Genomic DNA, 21,888 nt, shown 5'->3' on the forward strand with positions numbered 1-21,888 from the left:
AACCTTTCAAGCCAGAGCTTGCTCTGTATACCAGGATTCTCCACAAGCACTACCGCTCACCGTCTCCCTTCGGGGAATAGCTAACGAGAGGATGTCGGGATACAGAAACAGTATAGAGACCCATAGTCACCAAATGCGGCCAGTTTTCAATCGGGTTCGAACTCACAACTTATGGCATCCGGTCGCCTAGCGAAGAGACAACAAGGCGAACCGCTCGGCCGAATTCCCATTCTCTAAGAAACAGTGGTTCAATAACCGAGCTAAGTTGTTACATTTTCCGACTGCGACTGCTCCACACGTTGTAGACTTCATGGTAAACTCACGCTCGTACACTTACTATCACACATCGCACACAAAACTTTATCGAATGTTACACCTTTCAAGGTATTGCCCTTCTCTTGAATGCTTGTGTTCGTAAAGACATCTGCTATATACAATCTGTACAGTGGAAATTTAAACACAATTATCTCCCATCATTAGTATCTCTCCCCGAGCTTTATATTAAAGGCCAAGACCATAAACACCTGAGCAATTATTTACTTGTTTGATTTCTCACATCCGTATCGCTACCGTACATTGTTCATAGTTCTGCACATGATCATTCAAGAGCTTCGACTTCCACAAAATGCAAGGGGACAAAAGAGTTTATCACTATGAATACTCGTCCATTGCCTAGCTGGTACGTTGCAAGATTTATTGGTCACATGCTAATGAAAAGAGAGGTGATAAATGTCTTGTCATCGTATGATGTAAGACCTTCCAGCGTTTCCCGTCCGCCTATCCTATCACACTAGCTCCTGATTTTCCTTCTTTCATTGTCTTTAGAATCTATAATGATACGTCTATTGTTGCGGAATTGGCTAACAGCCGGTCAACGTTTCAAATATGGTTTGTGACCTTATCGCTATTTTTCCATCAAACCTGAATATGATAGAATTACTTCCTATGACATAGAAAGAGCCGCTTGGTTGGTTCATCGTATCCCGATTACGGTTATACGTATTTCGGAACGGAAACTTATAAACATTCGCTCAAACGTTCCATTCTTTGATATACAATCATAAAAATCAGCTTTCAAGGGACGAACTATAATTAATATTAAAGGGCGTAGCCTCGCTTTAAAAGGGCACGAAACTATGGCGGCGCCCATCGTGTAAGTGTACACCAAACAGGCAGCAGGCGGGCACACGCTCCAGAAAATGCCACTTTTAGGTTTTTTTAGGCCGCAAAAACGCAGGCAGACTGCCAAACGGTCAGCGCCAAGCTGCTGCCCATCGAACTCTGTGGTTATATTCAAATTCTAACGCGCTTGCAAGACGATTTTTTAGTAAATTCGAGCGTTTGTGGTGTGGAATCAATGACCATTGGCGTTTTGAACCGACCGTCAATCAAACGCTTGTATAAACTCTGTTTGCGGGATTAGCAAAAGGTGCAAAAGGGTTGAGATCACTTTGTGTAATTTATGTTATAGAAATCAAACATCGTACTGCCAAAGTGTTTGACTGAGAGGAGAACTCCACTAATGCGAGAACCTGGGATTGAAAATTGCGACTTAAAATTGTTGCTCATTTTCTACTGAAATACATACTTATATGGAAATTCACTATTTTTCATCTCTCTGTGTCATTTTTATTCAAAAATTACTGCCGTTATTGAAATAACAGCTGTCAGAGGTCCGTTAAGGTCAGGTCAAGAAAGTATAATAGCGTCAACATCAGTAAATTAATTTGTGCACCTTACTTTATCAGTAAGGCTTCGGCTGAATAGAAAACACAATGGCTTAGCGAGCTGATATGGTTCTATTATAAGACAAGCTATCGGGTAATACGGTTATAGTGACAGGGCCTTATGTTGAAAACTTCAAAGGAAGTTTTTTCTTTGAGTGATTACACAAAGAAAGCACCGTACCCATATTTCACAACAGTTTGCCGATGGAAACCTACGTTTCTCTAGGCCTAAAATACCCACAATTACGATAAATTCGAAAGTTTGGTGTCGACTTAGAAATTTACTTCTCTCAGATAAGATATAGAAAAAATTGCTTTTCAACAAACTTGTTTAACGATAGAGAAATTAAAGTCAAAAGAGGTCATAAAGGTATTCTCGTTTGAATTGCAGTGATGGAAGCGTATGCCAAGTCACGTTTTCATTTCTTTATTTCAAAAAGAGAAGTTTTTACGACAAATCAACTCGCGACCAAAAGTCTCGCCGCGCAGTATTGCACAATGCCCAGTGGACAAAGAAGTCAGACAAACATACTCTATATTTAAAAGAAAGAGTAACCGGACCCAAGTGACAGTTGCAGAGTTGATGACCAAATTTCATCGTTCATCAGGCCAGAACGTTAAGTATAGCGTAGTACTAATAGTTCGACATCAAAAATGGCTTAGCCATTGGGTTTGTTCTTTTTCTTTGTAAGTGGAAGTTCACTTGGAGAAACCCTGGAGGTTTTTAATGATATGAGGTCACCATATGGTAAAAGACGCAAAAACTAGCATCTCACCAGAGCTGTCACTGTAACTGTGCAACAAAGCGTGAAGCGAAGATGAAGAAGTACTATCTTTTTTACTACGATAAACCTGGTGCCAATTGAAACGAACAATAATACATGCTTTATTACAGTTTAGATGGGCCGGGTTAAAAAATGTGAGAGATGGTCCTGGTACAAGGCAACCTCATAGTTAACCACAATTGGCTTCAAAAAATGAGATCTCCCCATCCTCCTTCCCTAGGTCTATCCCACTAGCTCCTGATTTTCTTTCTTTTGTTGTCTTTAGAATCTGTAATTTGATACAACTATGGTGGCGGAATTTGGCTTAAAGCCGCTAAAAGTTGCAATATTGTTGTTAAACGTATTGTTATTTTTCCGCCAAATCTGAATATGAAACCATATGCGCAGTGTTTACTTTAAAGAATACTTTTATAACTTGAAAAAACAGATAGAACATCATACGCCTTCGTTCTGACCACACTTAGCAATTTATAATGGTCATTATCCTAAATGATCCAAATGAGACACCTAGTTTATAAACTATATCATCTAAAATATATGATATGCACCTGTCACAATTGTCATAACTGTCAAAATGTTCCCTATTACACGTCGCCCGAAACAGATTCCCACGATCCTTTGCGGGCTTAAGAAGATCGCAAAGGGTATTTTACCTCACGAGATGCTACCAAGTTATGTGATCAGGGCGACAAGCTTCCATGTTGGTGATCGGTAGAACAAAGCAATGAAGGGGTTAGGGGAGAGTAATTAACGGACATGGACTGTTTTTCTTTAAGTACTATACAGAGACAATGAGGGTAAAATAATGTGCACTCACATGACACAGGTAAGGCCTGTATAATGAAAATATTTAATGCATGATGCTTATTTATCATAACATCTTGACGAATATTGTTTACGATACCATGTGTTGTCACAGTGTCGTATAGATGAAGAGGGACCCTTTTGCATGTAGCAGCTATACATATTGTATCAACTGGACCAATAGGTCACAGTGGAAACTGTTTTAAATTAGCGCTTACAAAGTCGAACACTTTAATAATGACGCAATCTAAAGGTAGGTCAAGGTAAATATCGTTTCTCTGCTCTTCATTGTTGATGCTTTAGTTTATTTTGGGTCGAGACCATATTGATACAACTGAATTATAATCTAGATTCGAATTTATTTACCAACAATAATATCGTGAATTGTAAAAATGTGTGGCGTATTCAAGACTTGCCATGTGATTATAATAATGGAAAACTGACAAAACATGACTTGCATAGGTTATATCTACTGTCCATTAAAATTAACCATATCAAATATACAGACTGAGAAAAATCTGCACGGAGTAACGAGAATTTAACAGCAACAGCTTACTGAATTTAATACGCAAGTCTTAAACATTACATAAGGGACCGGACAGAAATTAGAGGGGGGTCGTTATTTTGCGCGCAAGCATTTTTGATGGGTCATGAAATTTCATGCATGCCCTTGGGGGAGGTCATCATTTTTTGCGCAACTATAAGAAGGCAAGGTGTGGTCGATACAGTGCTTCACCCAAAAATATCAAATCATCATACATTGGAATCTATCGGGCAAACTATTAACAATTTTCCCTACAAAACAAGCTATATCTATAAATTAAGATATGTTTGATTATTTATGAAAATGTACTTTTTTGAAGTGGGAGGGAAAAAAGCACACGTGTGTACAAAATTTGATTTTGGAATTTCATCGAAATGTTGATTCACCATACATTATAGTCTATGAGGAAACTGTGGATATTTTTAAATGCTTTACGATTGATATAAATGAACGTGATGAGCATTGGGTATTTGAAAGAGCATATGTGAAAAAAAATATGACATTGGAATTTCACCCAATTATTTCCAAAGGTTAAAAAGTATTTATTTGAAACTTCAAGGCTAAAATGAGAAATTATACGTTAATTAAGATATCATTTATATGGGATGTGACTCCCAGGGGGGTTACTGGTTTTTGCGCATGAAAATAGGGGAGTGTCACTCTTTTTCTTGTAAAAACTTTTGAGCGTCACCATTTTTTGCGTGGCATCATTTTGAAAAACACACCCCCCTGCAATTTCTGTCCCATCCCTAAGGTGATTAATTAATGATCCTATAAGTCTGGTTATTATAAAAACAAAGAACAATTACATCATAACTTGGTTGACCAATGCTTTCTCCCCATATGAGGTTGCATGTGTAAAAGTTTTACAAATTAAAAGTTACACTACAAAAAAGTGGCTAATTTTTTCTGATTTATACTTTACCCATTTATGCTTGAGATGTGATGAAATCACGCAAATAGTACTGTAAACTGGCAATAGGTCACCTTGTTTTGTACCAACAGATATTTAAATTCTAGCTTCTTCAACTTTACAGACTTCGCACATATATGTGGTGCCAAAATTTTCCAGTTTATTCAAAATGTGTAATAAGAAAAAATGAGAGCTTAACATTACTTTATCAACAACACTGATTTGAAATCGCTTCATGGTGTACTCAGAGAATATTTGCCGGACTTCAATAACCAATATACATGTGTATAAATCACATCGAGTTAAGGGTTAAAATAGCTCCAGGACTGTGAAACAGACAAATAAGCATTTGATAGTTAACGACTAGTTTACATATCATAGAGTAGGCTGGTCGAACGATGAAATACATCTCGACTTCCGAGTTTATTTTTCACACTATAACATCTGAAATGTCCCAGTATAAATAAACAGCCTTCCTAACTAAATATTCATAATCGAAAACATTGAAAAATATGAATGTACAGTAAAACCTGTTTAAACCGAACCCTCCAGGGACTGATAAAAATGTTCGGTTTGGAGATGTCTTCGGTTTTATACAGGTGCTTTTCACATAGGGTTCTATTGGAATGGGACTGGGGAAAGGGATCAGTTTAGACAGATTTCAAGTTTAGACAGGGTTCGGTTTAGACAGGTTTCACTGTACTGCTAATCTGCATTATCCTTTACAGGTCTAATTTCCGACGTTCAATGTATATCAATGGTTTGCTAATCTAACTTTTCACTTATATTTCCCAAGTGGCAATGCAGAATTTTAAATTGATGGTTCGTTCAGTTATTCTCATCTGCTACCCAATGATTTGTCTGTAATTTTTAATTTTAATTAGTTGAGCTGCAATATTGTGATACATTTCAACGGAACGTCGCAGGGCGTGCTCCCGTCTGAAAACCGGGGGATGAAAGTTAAAAGGCCTTTAAGCTTTAACTCTTTTTATCTGTCCTTCTTATTGTAAACAATAAACAATTGAGAAGCGAGTTATTTAGTACAATTTGAACCATATATGATGCCGTACTCTTTCTGTGAATATTCCGATGAGTAATCGCATCATGTACATGAGTTTGTGCATGGTTGGATTTAGGCGGCCATGCTTGAATGGAACACCCGTTTATTGCTTATCTTGTTCAAACACTAACAAGCAGTTCCATTTATTAATTAATAACTCTTGCATACTTTCTCTTGGATAATTCATCACATGAGCTAAGTACATTGACAAAGTCAAATCATGAAAGTAATGCAATTAATGGCCATAGGCTTTTCAGAATGAAGTAAATCGGAACAAGTATTAGTTAGAATGTTTTACTATTGTGTACTTCCATATGGATGAAACATGCTTGGAGTATGTTTATATCATTTAGTCGCTGAGCTTTTATATCATAGTATGGTCAATAAATCACTAAATTATGTTCTATAAGTTGTTCGCCGAATAGTCTCATTTTGCCCTGTCTTGTTACATACTATGGCAGAAGGATAGGATAAGTAACATACTAAATCGATGGCAAGATAACACAAAGATTACATCGTCAGCCAGAGGATGGCGGTTGCTACCATAATGACAGTGTTGACTGATGGTGCCGCGGAGCTTGCTGTCACCTGATCAACGAAGGCAGCGGTCACAATGTTCGACTGAGGAGACTTCTTATCGGAATCGTCGACAGCGATCATTGAAAAAACAAGGACGGCGTCATCTACAAATAAACAGAACCAATCACAGGTTGCCGCACTGGTTTTACAAAAACAAATGAAGAATTATTAACCAGATATGAACTGAATATGCTCACGTGTTTTACAACAGGTTCATTAATAGTAGTACGCTTCACAGAACAATGAGATATATGTTATCACTATATGTAGCAGGTTTTTTTAAAACTTCGCACAGTACTCTCAGAGTTTAATCACTAATTACAAAACTTTATTTAATATGCGAATGAGCTGTCAATTAACTTGACACTGCTCAATGCTTTATGGGACAATTAGATATCCATCAGATCAACATTTGTAGCACGTTTTATTTAATTTAATGCTGTAAGTTTAGAGTAATGTCACTTATTACAAAGTTCATTAAATATGCAAATAAACCCTACATTAATTTGACACTGTTCAATGATTCATAGCACAATTAAATATTTATCAAATCAATATCTGTAGCACGTTTCACAAAATTTTAGTGCCGAAATTTCAGAGATATATACCTAATTACAAAGTTTAATAAATATGCAAATGAACCCTTAATTAACTTTATACTACTAAATGCTTTACAACACAGTTAGATATCTGTCGTATCAGTATGTGCAGTAGTTTTCATCACATTTGATGCAGTTATTTCGGAGTTATATGACTAATTATAAGACTTCATGGAATATGCAAATGAGCTAATTATTAACTTGACACTGCTCAATGCTTCTCAGTACAATTGGATATTTATCAGATCAACATCTGTAGCAAGTTTCATCAAATTTAATGCTTTAATTTTGGAGTTATATCACTAATTACAAAGTTCATTAAATATGCAAATGAACCCTTAATTAACTTCACACAACTAAATGCTCTACACCACAATTAGATATCTGTCGGATCAGTATCTACAGCAGATTTCATCACATTTGGTGCAGTTATTTCGGAGTTATATCACTAATTACTAAACTTCATAAAATATGCAAATGACCTATTTGTTAACTTGACACTGCCAAATGCTTCTCAGTACAATTAGATATTTATCAAAACAATATCTGTATCAAATTTCACTGACTTGGGTGCCGTAATTTAAGAGTTATATACCTAATTACAAAGTTCATTAAATATGTAAATGAACCCTTAATTAATTTAACACTACTAAATGCTTTACACTACAGTTACATATCAGTAGGATCAGTATCTGCAGCAGATTTCATCACATTTGGTGAAGTTATATCGGAGTTATATGACTAATTACAAACCTTCATAAAATATGCAAATGAGCTATTTATTAACTTGACACTGCCTAATGCTTCGAAGTATAATTAGATATATATCAGATCAATATTTGTTGCTAGTATCATCAAGTTTGGTGCAGGAATTTCAGAGTTATCTCACTAATAACAAAAGTTCATTAAATATGCAAATGAGAAGATAATTGACATGACACTCACAGTATCATCATAATGTTCTGAGACTGTCATCTGTGAAAAGTTTCATGAAATTTTGTGCAGTATTTCTTGATATATGTCGACACTGTCATTACTGTCTCCATAGGGAAACCATTGTATGAAAAAAATGATATTTCATAACTTCATTAATATGCAAGCCACACTTACCAAAATCTAATCAGTTCTTGCAAGTAGCACATGGTACCTGTGTACCAAATCTGACTTGAATCCGTTCAGGCGTTTTTGAGTTATCGTGTAAACAGACAGACAGACACACACACACACACACACACACACACAAACACACACACACACACACACGGACAGACAGACAGACATCGCTATGACAATAGCCCACGTGTTTACACACGTGAGCTAAAAATTGATATGTGCGTTTAAATTATCAGGACACTACGGAATATGGCATTGAAATAAAAGTCAATTCGTTAGCACTAAATGCCAATACACATTCCAAGGGCGTTCGAAAAATTGTGTGAAAAATATTAACTTACATTATAATTGTCATGTATAAATGCACAAATGTAAACATACATACATACATACATGCATGCATTCATGCATACATACATACATACATACATACATACATACATACATACATACATACATACATACATACATACATACATACATACATACATACATACATACATACATACATACATACATACATACATACATACATACATACATACATACATACATACATACATACATACATACATACATACATACATACATACATACATACATACATACATACAAACATACATAATACATACAAACATACATACATACATACATACATACATACATACATACATACATACATACATACATACATACATACATACATACATACATACATACATACATACATACATACATACATACATACATACATACATACATACATACATACATACATACATACATACATACATACATACATACATACATACATACATTACATACATACATACATACATACATACATACATACATACATACATACATACATACATACATACATACATACATACATACATACATACATACATACATACATACATACATACATACATACATACATACATACATACATACATACATACATACATACATACATACATACATACATACACACACACACACATACATACATACATACATACATACATACATACATACTTACGTAGGTACGTACGTACGTACGTACGCACATACATACATACATACATATGTACGTACGTAAATACTTGCTTACGCACACACTTACGACACATGCACATAACCATTATGTTTCCGTAGGTCTACGATAAAACTCACCGTATTCAGGAACCGTCTGTATTGTTATCAATTCAGTACTCCCAGCTGGTTTTGGTTGCGATAGATCACCTTGGACCACCATGTCTTGAGTGACCATCATCATAGCACTCATGTCTTCCATCATGTCAGTGAAGTTAACGCCCATTCTGATCTCATATCTACTCGCTAAATGAAATCAGACATTATCAAAAATTTACATACGATCCCTTTGAAATTCATCACCAACTATCGTGTAAACAAATCCCACAAATTGGACACTCAGTACGATACATTAATATTGAAAAACAATGTTTCGCTATTCAGGAGAAGTTGGTCAATGAGCAGTGAACGATGTCGCATTGATTATTTGTAATGATCTAGTAGTTTTGTTTCTATTCTACTAAATATAGTGACGCATGTTCGTGTAGCGAACAGAAAGTATGGACAAACTATTGTCATTGGTAGATAACATTGTCAGTTTCATGTCGCCCACGGTCGAAGGAAACATACCTTGTCCCTGGTCCATATCATCCCCCGGCGCTGTAAACCGGAGTGTTACTTGTTTCTTCTCGAATGATACGTCGTGTACGCTCAGGTCAGTAATTCTTGAAGGACTATACATATCTGTATCCTGTGACACTGGATGCAGACACATACGTTCAAACACATATCTAGCTTCGGTATTCATCATCGTAGTACGCATGAAAATCTTGACAACCATGTGAGCTAAGCGTCTGAACTTAATGAGAGCTTTGTTTCAGAACATTTGAGTATAAAGTATACCATTTCCGAAAATGTGCACAAACTCGCTGAGGGGTTGTTCATATATGGTAACACACTATGATAGATATAATATCACTGTTGACTGATAAATTTTTCTCCGTTAATAAAAGTCAGATGTCGATGACGATAGCCAACACTAATTTAAACGTTGCACCGACCAGCTAAAATTTCAATCTTAAATGGAATATGAAGTATCACACAAAAGGAAAAAATAACAGAGATTTGTATCAAATGTTATATCAACTGGACATTTAATCAAATGTTGCAATTCAAATTTCTTTAGATTTAAACAAACTTTGATACAATATTAAATATTAAAGTTACTCGATGTCTGAATTAAATCATATCATCGGATTAACCACAACCCAAAGGCTTCATTTGTTGTAAATGTACAGTTGCTATGGCGATACTTACTTTGGCATTCATCGCCCTCACACATCAAACTGCCGCTATTTGCAGTTCTCTGGAAAACACCCGTAGACTCGTCGGCTGGTAGCTCGATATTGTCCTCGTTTTCGGAATTTGGAACATTGATAGCACCATAACCAGTTCTCTTGCTTAGGCTGACAACAGTTTTATCCCCATCGTCCACTACAAAAATCTATAAAAGACATTAATTAAAAATTAAAACCAAGTTCAAACAAACGAGATAGGTATTATGAAATTTTATTAAATATTAGTACATGTCACGTTTGACTCTCATCTTTTGTAAAATGTGGGTGTGTTATATATATATATATATATATATATATATTATATATATATATATATATATATATATATATATATATATAATATATATATATATATATAATATATAATTTATAACATATAATATATAATATATTTATATATATATCTATCTATATAAAACCACACATAAATTTAATTGCAATTGATAATTGATGTGATATATATATATATATATATATATATATATATATATATATATATATATATATATATATATATATATATATATATATATATATATATATATTATATATATATATAAAACACATATCAATTGAACAGAATCGGTATAAATCTTAATGACAAAGTTAATGGAGTACGATTTATGGTACAAAGTTCGTGGTAGTTTTGTGGCAACATAAAGGTTGCAAATGAATCAATATATTTCATTTTCCAGATGTAGAGATGTATTGATATCGACAAAAATTCATGGTTAAATACAAGATAATAGGAAAACCCCGAGAATTCTTGAACACTTAAAAAGAGAAATTGTTGTAGAGCCTGACTCCGTTAGTACTAAGAACAATCGATTACTTCCGTCCACAACTTTTACATAAAATCAAGACGTTTCCATCAACTATTTGCACAAATCTGCTAAACTGCGAAAATTATGCAGGTGTAGTTTATGTTGCATAATTTTGGGAGAAGACAATAAGGCACTCAAACTTATTTCAGCAAAATATTGTGTAAACCGTTCATGGTTAATACAGTGCACACCGATTACTTTATTCACCGATTCCTACTTTTGTATGACTATAAAGGTGAGTAGCTCTTGCGTTCTGTAAGTTATTCTGCCCCATGACCAGTCTAATTAGTCCATCATAGCCTAAAACACTCTGAGGGTCATATTTATTACAAGTGAAGATATTTTAGAGCCGTAAACATATATCAATGTGAAGCATAAAATTTTCTGTTCTTTGGACAGTTTCATTTCACTATAAATAGAGGGTCAGTACGGTAGACTTAAGACATTGTGATTTTGATGTCAGGGTTGACTTCAAGACTTTCATTATGGATTTCGCTCTATGTACTCTGCAGGTTTAAGACCTACATCAAACCTGTAGCCACAGAAGGGCCAGCCTCACTCATCAGTGTCTGTCTCAACTCAATTCCTATAATTTACGAGGTTTTTGCCGTCCCACAGCTAAGCACTGTTATCTTTTCACGGTTTTCTAACTTTCCCCACACTTAGTCATTTGTTTTAAAAAATTTATTTTAACGTATATCGCTGATTTCACCCCTTTTTTGTCGTAATATCCGCGGGGAACGTGTTTTGACCTATTTTCAGTGCGGTTATAAGCACACTACAAGTAGTTGTAATGAAAGTACAACAAACGGGGAAATGTTTATAGGCACTGTTGGAACCACTGTCCCTCAGTGAAAGCGTACGCGTTTTTGTGTTAAGTCTCTAAGTATGTAACAGATCTCAATTCTCTATTAATACCTTAGCGGTGTATCGACCGGTCCCAGTGTAGGATGTGAAATACATCGAATAGATTCCGTCATCCTTTGCCATATCTGCTCCAGCTCCGTTATCAAGAAGTGTAATATCCATGGCAACACCACCAGGCCTTTCAATCTTGGCTTGAACCATTGCGTTCAGCACAGGTGAGTATCCTATGAACACGGATAGCCATCAGTGTTTCCCTCTTTATCAACTTTATGTTCAGAAGAGTTAACACGCATGTAGGCTCAGAATCAGATATTGAAGTTCGTGTTAGTCTGCTTCAGTTGGCTTCACTCTGCCAAGTTCATGATTGCATTATCATTCTGTAATTTACCCCCTCACCCTACTGTTACGTTTAAGGTAACCGAAACGTTGAAGCTACTTGAATAAGAAGCTGAAAATTGATAACATGTTTGTTTAATCAACTGAAGTGAATTACAGGAGGGTAGCTCCATTCAGCACCCTCAACAATACGTTACAACATATTTAAAGGTATACAGTCACCTGAAATCTAAATATGTCCATATATGGTCAAAAGGGCGTTCCTTGGTATTCAAAATGCCTATGTGAGGGCACTGTTTTTAAAAAGCGGCCACACACTTAAAATCTGTGATTGGTTACATTTTCTTTTTCCATAGTAACTGTGGCAAATTTGGAACAGGTTACAGTATACCTTTAATCTACATGTCGCAAATACTATAGATACGACGTACACATAGGATTATAAACCACGGCTACCTCGAGTCACGGCAACATGGAGGACGATTTGATCTGGTGGCGTCATCTTTGATTGGCTCCATTCAGCTAAAGCTATGATTGGATAATCATCCTGTAGCTTGCCTCCGGATTTCACAGTAACCATAACAGTTTGTGCGTTTGAGAGTGGGTTATAGATTGTGACATCATATCGTCCATACTGAGGGTGAAAAGCAATGAAGACATTTACAAACCCGTCTTCTTTTATCAATTTCAATCGTCAGAGAACAATGCTTAAGAAACAGACCTTATCAAATAAAACAGTTTAAATATTGTACTTAAAGTCTACTTTCATTAGTAATTAAATTATATATTACTTCATTTCAATTTTCACCCCAGTCTCTCTCTCTCTCTCTCTCTCTCTCTCTCTCTCTCTCTCTCTCTCTCTCTCTCTCTCTCTCTCTCTCTCTCTCTCTAAATATTTTACCCACCTGTGCAACACCTGGGATTTTAATAGTGACTACATGAAACCGGCTGTCAATCTGGTATCCTTCACTACCTTTCTTGATTTCCCCACCGTCGGGTTTCCTCACAGTTACTTCAGCAGTGTCATTACCACCAAGACAATCAAAGGTCAGCTGAGTACCTTCGCCAATCGTTGAATCGATGTTGAAAGTGAATTCTTCACTCCCCTTGCTTTCAACGTGCAGAGCTTTACTGTACACAGTAACAGGTAAGGTAAGTATATCTGTTGGTTGAGAAAAGCACCAAGATCTAATTAGAACAGAATTACCAAAAACATATAAAAAACAACAACCACAATAGTCAATGTGTTTTGTGTTTATGGGAAAGATTATTTCTAAAAGACATAAAAAATATCAGTTCAGACCTGACACCAACAAAAACGTGAACGTTTGCTTCCATGTTGATACAAAACTTCACATACTGTGAATCTGAACTTTTACGAGGTGTGTTAACAATTCATTAACTGCCTAGGAATATCACAGGGACTTCAGCTACAATCAATATCTATTCTGGAAATACATACTCTGGCCTCTTTGAGAAATTGTATCAAAGGCTTCGTTTAGGCCGTTGGAAGATGAGTACTCCTCCGAATAGGAAAACGACATCCCATTTGTCGATTCTGCGATTGTCTCCAGGTTTTTGGAAGCATCTTTCCCTATAGCTATAAAGTCCACAGTAACATTTTTCTCCTTGAGCTGAAAAAAAGAGTACAGACAGTTTGATAGGTAAGTTAAAGTTGAATATAGCATGTAGTATGTTTGTTGAGATGCCTTTAGTGCTGGTACACTGACCTTGTTTAAATTACCAGTTTTTAGGGGGTGACTTTTTTTATTTTGACGTAAATTGCAATGCAAATTCTTTCAAATAATTCTATCAAGCAGTGTCTGAACTTGGTATCATAACTCTTAATAGGACAATTTTTATTACTTGTGCAAATATTTCATTCAATTTTGTCCCTTGAAACAGCATGCATTCCATTAATCACTCACAAGATGTTCAAACATGAAAATGTTAGCCTTGCCAGTCAATTATGAGTTGATATTGTTGACAATTTACTTCTAGTCCGGACTTACATCCCTTAACTTTTCTTTAAACCGACACACACAGACTGTGTTGAAAAACTGAACATACGGTTTTTCGACATGATTATGTGAGTAGAACAAGAAACTGTAGTTTACAAAAGATGCAAATACGTCACACGCTACAGCTAGTGGAACCTTAAACGTCTTTTGACATACCATAGGCATCATTTCATCCATTTTGTCATTCTCATTTTCCTGGCCATCTGTGACTAACAAAACGACACCACCAGAAGGATTCCTACCATCTCTTTCTAACACCTCTATCCCTTTCATGACCCCTAGGTGTAAGATAAACATGACGTATAAAAATGTGTACTGTATTCATAGAAATTACATAAACTGTTTTAATTAACCATTACATACCGACAAAAATATGCGACTAAAATGTCAAAATAATTCAGGAAATTTTGGCATTCATAGATGATGGATGTATAAACTAGTAACCATTGCGAGGAAAGGTAAAATTGCACTAGATGGGGCAAGAATGTCACTTGTTGACCAAGGGTTGATCTAGATCGATTGACAGAGAGACGTATCCAGGCATAGCCAGAGACATGAGAGAGAGAGGGGGATTTTAAGTTATTTAAAATATAGTAACTTTATGAGGAAAGGAAAAATGCACTAGTTAGGGCTAAAACAACTAAGTATCTCAATAGCTGACAAAGGGATGATCTGGAAAAGTTTGATTTCTGCTCTCCACATCGTTGTTTTTATCCTCAAGTTATGACTTGGTTTGCCTATTGTCAAAAATGATACTTGATAAATCTATAATTGCAACGGTTTCACCGTACCAGCTTCTAGATTGCTTGACCCGCCAACATCATCAGGAGTCGGTATATCCAGTAACATCGCATCTCGCATCGAATTATTCATCGCTACCATATCAGACATCATGTTCCCCTCGTCACTGAACGCTACCATGCCAACACGTTCGCCGTCTTGGACATCATCCATGATGAAGCTTCTTACAGCCTTTGTGAAAGTGAATAAGATTTCAAATAAAAATTGGAAACTAATCACAATAGAAATGAATTTGTACTGTCAGGTTAATTTACCAACCTTATAACGAATATCATATGCAATGTTGCACTACACAGTGTGGTGAGGTGCATTGGCGGGGCAAGGGATAATATGATATGATATGATATGATATGATATGATATGATATGATATGATATGATATGATATGATATGATATGATATGATATGATATGATATGATGTGATGTGATGTGATGTGATGTGATATGATATGATGTGATGTGATGTGATGTGATGTGATGTGATGTGATGTGATGTGATGTGATGTGATGTGATGTGATGTGATGTGATGTGATGTGATGTGATGTGATGTGATGTGATATGATATGATATGATATGATATGATATGATATGATATGATATGATATGATATGATATGATATGATATGATATGATATGATATGATATGATATGGTATGCATGTATGGTATGATAGATATGAATGATATGATATGATGATGTGATGTGATGTGATGTGATGATGTGATGTGATGTGATGTGATGTGATGTGATGTGATGTGATGTGATGTGATGTGATGTGATGTGATGTGATGTGATGTGATGTGATGTGATGTGATGTGATGTGATGTGATGTGATGTGATGTGATGGGATGTGATGGGATGTGATGTGATGGATTTGCTTTGATATTATATCATATGATATGATATGACATGATATGCTATGCTATGCTATGATATGATATGATATGATAAGATAGGATATGATATTGTGTGATATGATATGATATGATATGATATGATATGATATGATATGATATGATATGATATGATATGATATGAATGATATGATGTGATGTGATGTGATGTGATGTGATGTGATCTGATGTGATATGATGTGATGTGATGTGATGTGATATGCTTTGATATGATATGATATGATATGATATGATATGATATGATATGATATGATATGATATGATATGACATGATATGATATGATATGATATGATATGATATGATATGATATGATATGATATGATATGATACGATACGATACGATACGATAGGATAGGATAGGATAGGATATGATATGATATGATATGATATGATATGATATGATATGATATGATATGATATGATATGATATGATGTGATATGATATGATATGATATGATATGATATGATATGATATGATATGATATGATATGATATGATATGATATGATATGATATGATATGATATGATATGATATATGTCAGGTGTAATATATTATGAGTTGACTCATGAAATCAGATTTATATGAGACGTCGACGAGGATTTATTGTTTATTTATATTAATATGATGTGATGATTGAAAGAGAAAGTACAAATGTCTACGAAGTTGTCCTGGGAGTACGGTGTGAATGTTTATGATATCGTATATATGGTTATGTGCTGAAGTTTGTTATGTTGTGGCGTGGTGTAATTTTGTGTAGCGTGTTATAATGTGAAATGCTATAATTCTAACTGGTAGATATCGCTTTTTGCTCTGTTTTATGTAATGATCTGACATTGATACAACGGCAAAACAGGATACGATAAGGCGTTTCTCAGAGGTCGCGAAAGATTTCATGACTCATTATGTGTTTTTACACCGATTTACCTGTCCCATTTTTTGTATTCTATCGGCGGATGCCATGCTTGCTCCAACGCTCAGTACCATTACCACATTGCTCACAGTTCGTTTGACAACTCTGAATCCTGGTTTAGTCGAGAAAATAGTTCTTGGAGGGTTGGCGTTATTTCTGAAGTCATCATTGGTCCTCATTACCTGATGAAAAGGAATAAGGAAATAGTGTATGGATGAATTGTTTGGCATCGTAAATTAAGGGCTTTGTGAGCTTTCTTGTTGACTTTGACTTTGAATGGTTGAAGTTCTTTCTATAAATTCCCATAAACTTTCAATCATGATAACTTTATATTTCACTGAATATGTGGGTAGACTGCGTCTAAGAGTCATATATTCTAATTCTCAATAGTTTTAAATATTTCACAGTTTTGCTGCTTTTGTGAACCAGTTTTGAAGTTTGTTGAGTAAATGAAGGTTTCAAAGGTTAGTTCTTTTAATTCGAAAATGTAACGTTTCCCCATACAGTGCGCATCAGATAGTGCCAATTATGAAAGTCAAATAGCGGTAATTTAAGATAATTTGTTTCTCTTGTGCTCAGTGACGCCTGATTTGTCTTCTTGATTGCACATTAGGGTTGGTTAATGTTTCTTTAGGGAGGTTTGCTGAGCAAACTAATATCATTTTCTAGGCTTTGCCTACCTCCAAGACGTGCAAAATGGTGACCGTACGCTAACATGTAGTGAATAAAATAATCTCAGATGAGCAACCCTCTTGAAAGAAGCAATTTAAGGTATAATGCGCCTCGGGGACAGATATTTGGACTTTCAAACTTTAACCATTGTTTTCTGATCTAGCGCTTTTGGATGTTCAAATTAAAGCTCTTGGTGTAAGAAAACTTTTCACTGTCTTAACTTTCCAAAACTCTGAAATTTGTATTGTTTCTCCATAGAGATACACATTGATGGCAGCCATTTTGAATTTCAAATATCGGCAGTTGTAAGGTAATTTGTTTCTCTAGTACCAAAATTTTCAGTGACCCCTGACTTTTATTTATGATTTGGTGAGCATTAAGGAAAGTTTGAGCAAAAGTTTAAGTCCTTCACTTTCGAGGCCAATACTACCTTAAAGTAGATAACATGATCAATGGTTCGGTTGACACCATGGGAAATGCTCTGAGTCAAAGTGTAAAATACATGAGGATTTCGGGAAATTTAAATTGAGGCACAAAATTTCTACATACAGCATGTCATTCGCTCAAGTCTGAGAGGATCCTCCATCAAATAGAGCCAGTAACTAAACCTTACCTCCCACGCACTCCTCTGTTGGCATAATCTGTTTTGCCTTGACGGAGCCTCGACATTGTGAACTCCTCCTGATGACGAAGCGGAACGGGCATTGTCGCAAAAGTCCATCATCTGATCAAAATGCAAGTTGGTAAGAAAACAAGTATGTGGGTGAGTGGATGAGTTACTGGCGGGTAGGTCATTCGTAAGTCAGTCAGTCAGTCAGTCAGTCAGTGTGCAGGTAGGCAGGAAAATGAGGAAAGAGGGAAGGGGAGGAAGGAAGGAAGGAAAATAGACGGGTGCGTTAGTTTTACTAAGGAAATAACGAAGGAAGGTAGGTAAGGCAGCTGGCTAAAAATGTTGAAAGGTGGGTAGTTGGTTGAATGGTTAGTAAATTTGTTTGTTTGTTTGTTTGTTTGTTAATCAGCAGGCTAACTGATTAGTTGGTTGGTTGGTTGGCTGGTTGGTTGGTTGGATGGTTAGTTGGTTGGTTAGTTAGTTAGCTAGTTAGTTAGTTATTAATTAGTTAGTTGCATTGATTATCATTTAGTTCGCCTTACAACTTCAGTCATGATCCGAGAAGACAGTTGACATATATACGCTCGTCAAGTTTTCTGAAGAGTTAATTACTAGATGTGAGCCTTCTGTCATGTTGGTGTCAATAAAGTAACTCGCAAGTTTACTGTATTAAGCGAAAGGAATGATGGCTATTGTTGCACGACATTGCGAACGTCGGTCGTAGACTTTGGATTTGTATTAAAAATGTCACTTAAACACACGGGGACATTATAGTTTGCATAGAACAATTATGGCAAGTGTTTACTTTTTTCAGGGAAAATTACAAGGAAAAATGGGTCGACGTTTGGAACCTTTTAAATCTGCAGAGGGGATCTACTTCCAATTTTCATTCTCAAGGGAAGCCGATACTTGCGATTATATTTACTTGCACCCCCTCCCAGGACAATTGAGAGCTTACTGACAGTATATTGACGGATAGTTTACTTTTCCGGTTCCGGTTCCGGTTTTTCCACTTGCAAACTTAAATTTTATGTTAAAATTCTATTCAAAATATTGATATCATGATAAAGGAAGCCTAAAATATGAAATTGCAGAAGTTTTAGGGAATAAAATTAAATCATTTATCCAGGTCACACTTGCCTTGTTGTCAATAAATTTTCCATACAGATAATATATTAATTTTGAGTTCATGTTGCTATTATAAGAATAGTTTTTACCAATTACACATGAACGAAAAGGAATTTTAGTGCCTTCAAAAATTCAAATAAAACTGTCCCACTTAACCCAACATGTTGGGGGACGTTTTTCCTGTTTCATCAAAATCGTTTTCATATTAATACCGTGAAATTTATTTTTTACTTTTTCACAGAATTTAGCTGTAGACAATACACGTACATGATAATTACACTTCAAATCACTTTGAACAGTTATTGATGAAATATTAATCAAAAAGTGTCCCACTTGCCCCACTTTCCCAAAGGGAGCGTTCAGGTATTATGGCCCAGAATATTTCTGAACACTGAAACTGCTTTTTAACGGGACGGATACTTATGAAATCTAAGTGACCCCCCTCCTCTGATCCCCCTTTACAGTTTTCAAATTTAAGGTGACCCCCCTGTATTTTGCCGGCCCACCCCCGGCCGTAATAACTGAACGCTCCCTAAATTGATTTTGCAGCATTGATGAAAAATCTACTCCCAAGATGGAACATTTAGCAAGCTACCTCAGCCTGTACCATTGGCTAACTATTGTGTCAGTGCCAATGACTCAACTGATAATAACTTACATTAGGTAAGAATTGCTTGTACATGATCGATGCGCTGTATCCTCTGTCTTGACCATCATCAAAAAAGTAACAGCCTTCACTTCGACCTCTCTGAGGGATACCGTTTCTTAAATTGCATCGGGAAGACCAACGTCCTACATGGATGACAATAAAGATTACGGTAGTACGAGTTCGACATTTAAAAACATAAATTGTGCTTAAACTTCGTCCATTCTCTTGCAAGTCAAAAATAACAATGAAAGGTAGCCGTGCTAAAAATGGAGTCGGAAAACAAGCAAATCAGAATTAACTGACATTTGGACTTTCAAAATGTCCACTTTCCCTGCCTGAACAAGATGGGGATAAAAAGAAATTTTCGATTTTCATAAAAGCAAAATGGCGAGTACTTCACTTATTCCTAAAGCTGCAAAATGAGTTTGCACAAGTAGCAGACAAGCAGTATGTAATACTTTGAGATTTTACCGTACCCGAGGTTCATTTTATCTCATAACATTAATTAATATGCAAAACAGAACACCCATATACCTTTTATTGCCGAAGAACATCTAATGGCCTCTACCCCTCCATTTGTTGAAAAGTAATGTTGATTGTTTCCATCAGTAGGATACTCATCAAATACGCCATATCGAAGGTGTCCCCACTCATGAACCATGGTCTGAAAATAAAATATCTAGTTATTTTATTCACTTTTTCCATTTCGCTGTCGAAAACATAAAGATCCTGGAACATTCTGTGTCCAGTCTCCCCTGTTTAACCACGGTATGGTTATGCAAGGTGAGGGAAAACAACAAACCTTTCCACCGGGTCCATAGTTATCTTGCACATCGGGATCCAAAATATAATTGGGAGTCAGATGCATATATCTTCCCTTTGACCGCAACCAGGTATGCCTATGACGTATGGAGTGTCTGCAAGGTATTGTATCCTAGTGTGATCGATGATGATATGACTCCTGTCATAACTCTCTGTCGTCGCCCTTGTAGATGTCACAGAGTCCGACCAGTGGCTGGGAACTGTGATGGTAATTTGTCGAAAAAAAGCGCGTTTCCTGAAGAAAAATAAAACGCCGTTTTATTATGTTCAGAGGAAAATGAAGGAAAGGACCATGGTCCCTTGCAGAGTGCCATGCTGTGGTGCTCTAAGAGAAGTGTACACCTTTCATTGCATAATTGGCTTACAATGTAACAAAGCATTGTGTGTTATTTGAAAGACCTTTTGATTTCTCGTTAGACTTGGTTGATTCAATATTCACACACTAAGACGTGTGTGAAGACCTCAAAGTGGTCCTGACTTCAAAGTGGTCCCCGCAGTTGTAATTGAACTAAATTTTACGCAGTCCAGGGATTTTTTCATTCATATATTTGCATAAAGTTGTTGAACTTTGTAACATTGCCAATGCTTATCTGGTATTTTGTCCTCTTAAAGGAATACAGTCACCTGTAATCTAAATATGCCCATATATGGTCAAATCTGCGTTCCTTGGTATTCAAAATGCCCATGTTAGGGCGCTGTTTTTAAAAAGCGGCCACCCGCTTAAAAGCTGTGATTGGTTAGATTTTTTCTTTCTATACTCTGGCAAAATTGGAACAGGTGACAGTATACCTTTAACAACCCGTGTAAATT

The 21,888-nt window shown here is 35.9% G+C and overlaps 1 protein-coding gene across 1 annotated transcript in view; it reads right to left on the minus strand.

The window, feature by feature from the left end:
* Positions 1 to 6,216: 6,216 nt before the first annotated feature.
* The window catches only part of LOC139120717 (calcium-activated chloride channel regulator 1-like), a 53,352-nt gene continuing 37,680 nt past the window's right edge, over positions 6,217 to 21,888 (minus strand). The window contains exons 6-17 of the mRNA XM_070685256.1: positions 18,483 to 18,593; positions 17,212 to 17,379; positions 15,360 to 15,540; positions 14,725 to 14,846; positions 14,010 to 14,181; positions 13,453 to 13,709; positions 13,004 to 13,181; positions 12,263 to 12,435; positions 10,480 to 10,666; positions 9,793 to 9,921; positions 9,304 to 9,468; positions 6,217 to 6,516 (exon numbers count right to left, since the gene is read on the minus strand). Coding sequence (XP_070541357.1) covers positions 6,344 to 6,516; positions 9,304 to 9,468; positions 9,793 to 9,921; positions 10,480 to 10,666; positions 12,263 to 12,435; positions 13,004 to 13,181; positions 13,453 to 13,709; positions 14,010 to 14,181; positions 14,725 to 14,846; positions 15,360 to 15,540; positions 17,212 to 17,379; positions 18,483 to 18,593 — 2,016 coding nt within the window. The 3' untranslated portion in view covers positions 6,217 to 6,343. The remainder of the gene's footprint in view (positions 6,517 to 9,303; positions 9,469 to 9,792; positions 9,922 to 10,479; positions 10,667 to 12,262; positions 12,436 to 13,003; positions 13,182 to 13,452; positions 13,710 to 14,009; positions 14,182 to 14,724; positions 14,847 to 15,359; positions 15,541 to 17,211; positions 17,380 to 18,482; positions 18,594 to 21,888) is intronic.

The sequence above is a fragment of the Ptychodera flava genome, chromosome 2 (assembly GCF_041260155.1).
Source record: "Ptychodera flava strain L36383 chromosome 2, AS_Pfla_20210202, whole genome shotgun sequence".
NCBI lineage: Eukaryota > Metazoa > Hemichordata > Enteropneusta > Ptychoderidae > Ptychodera > Ptychodera flava.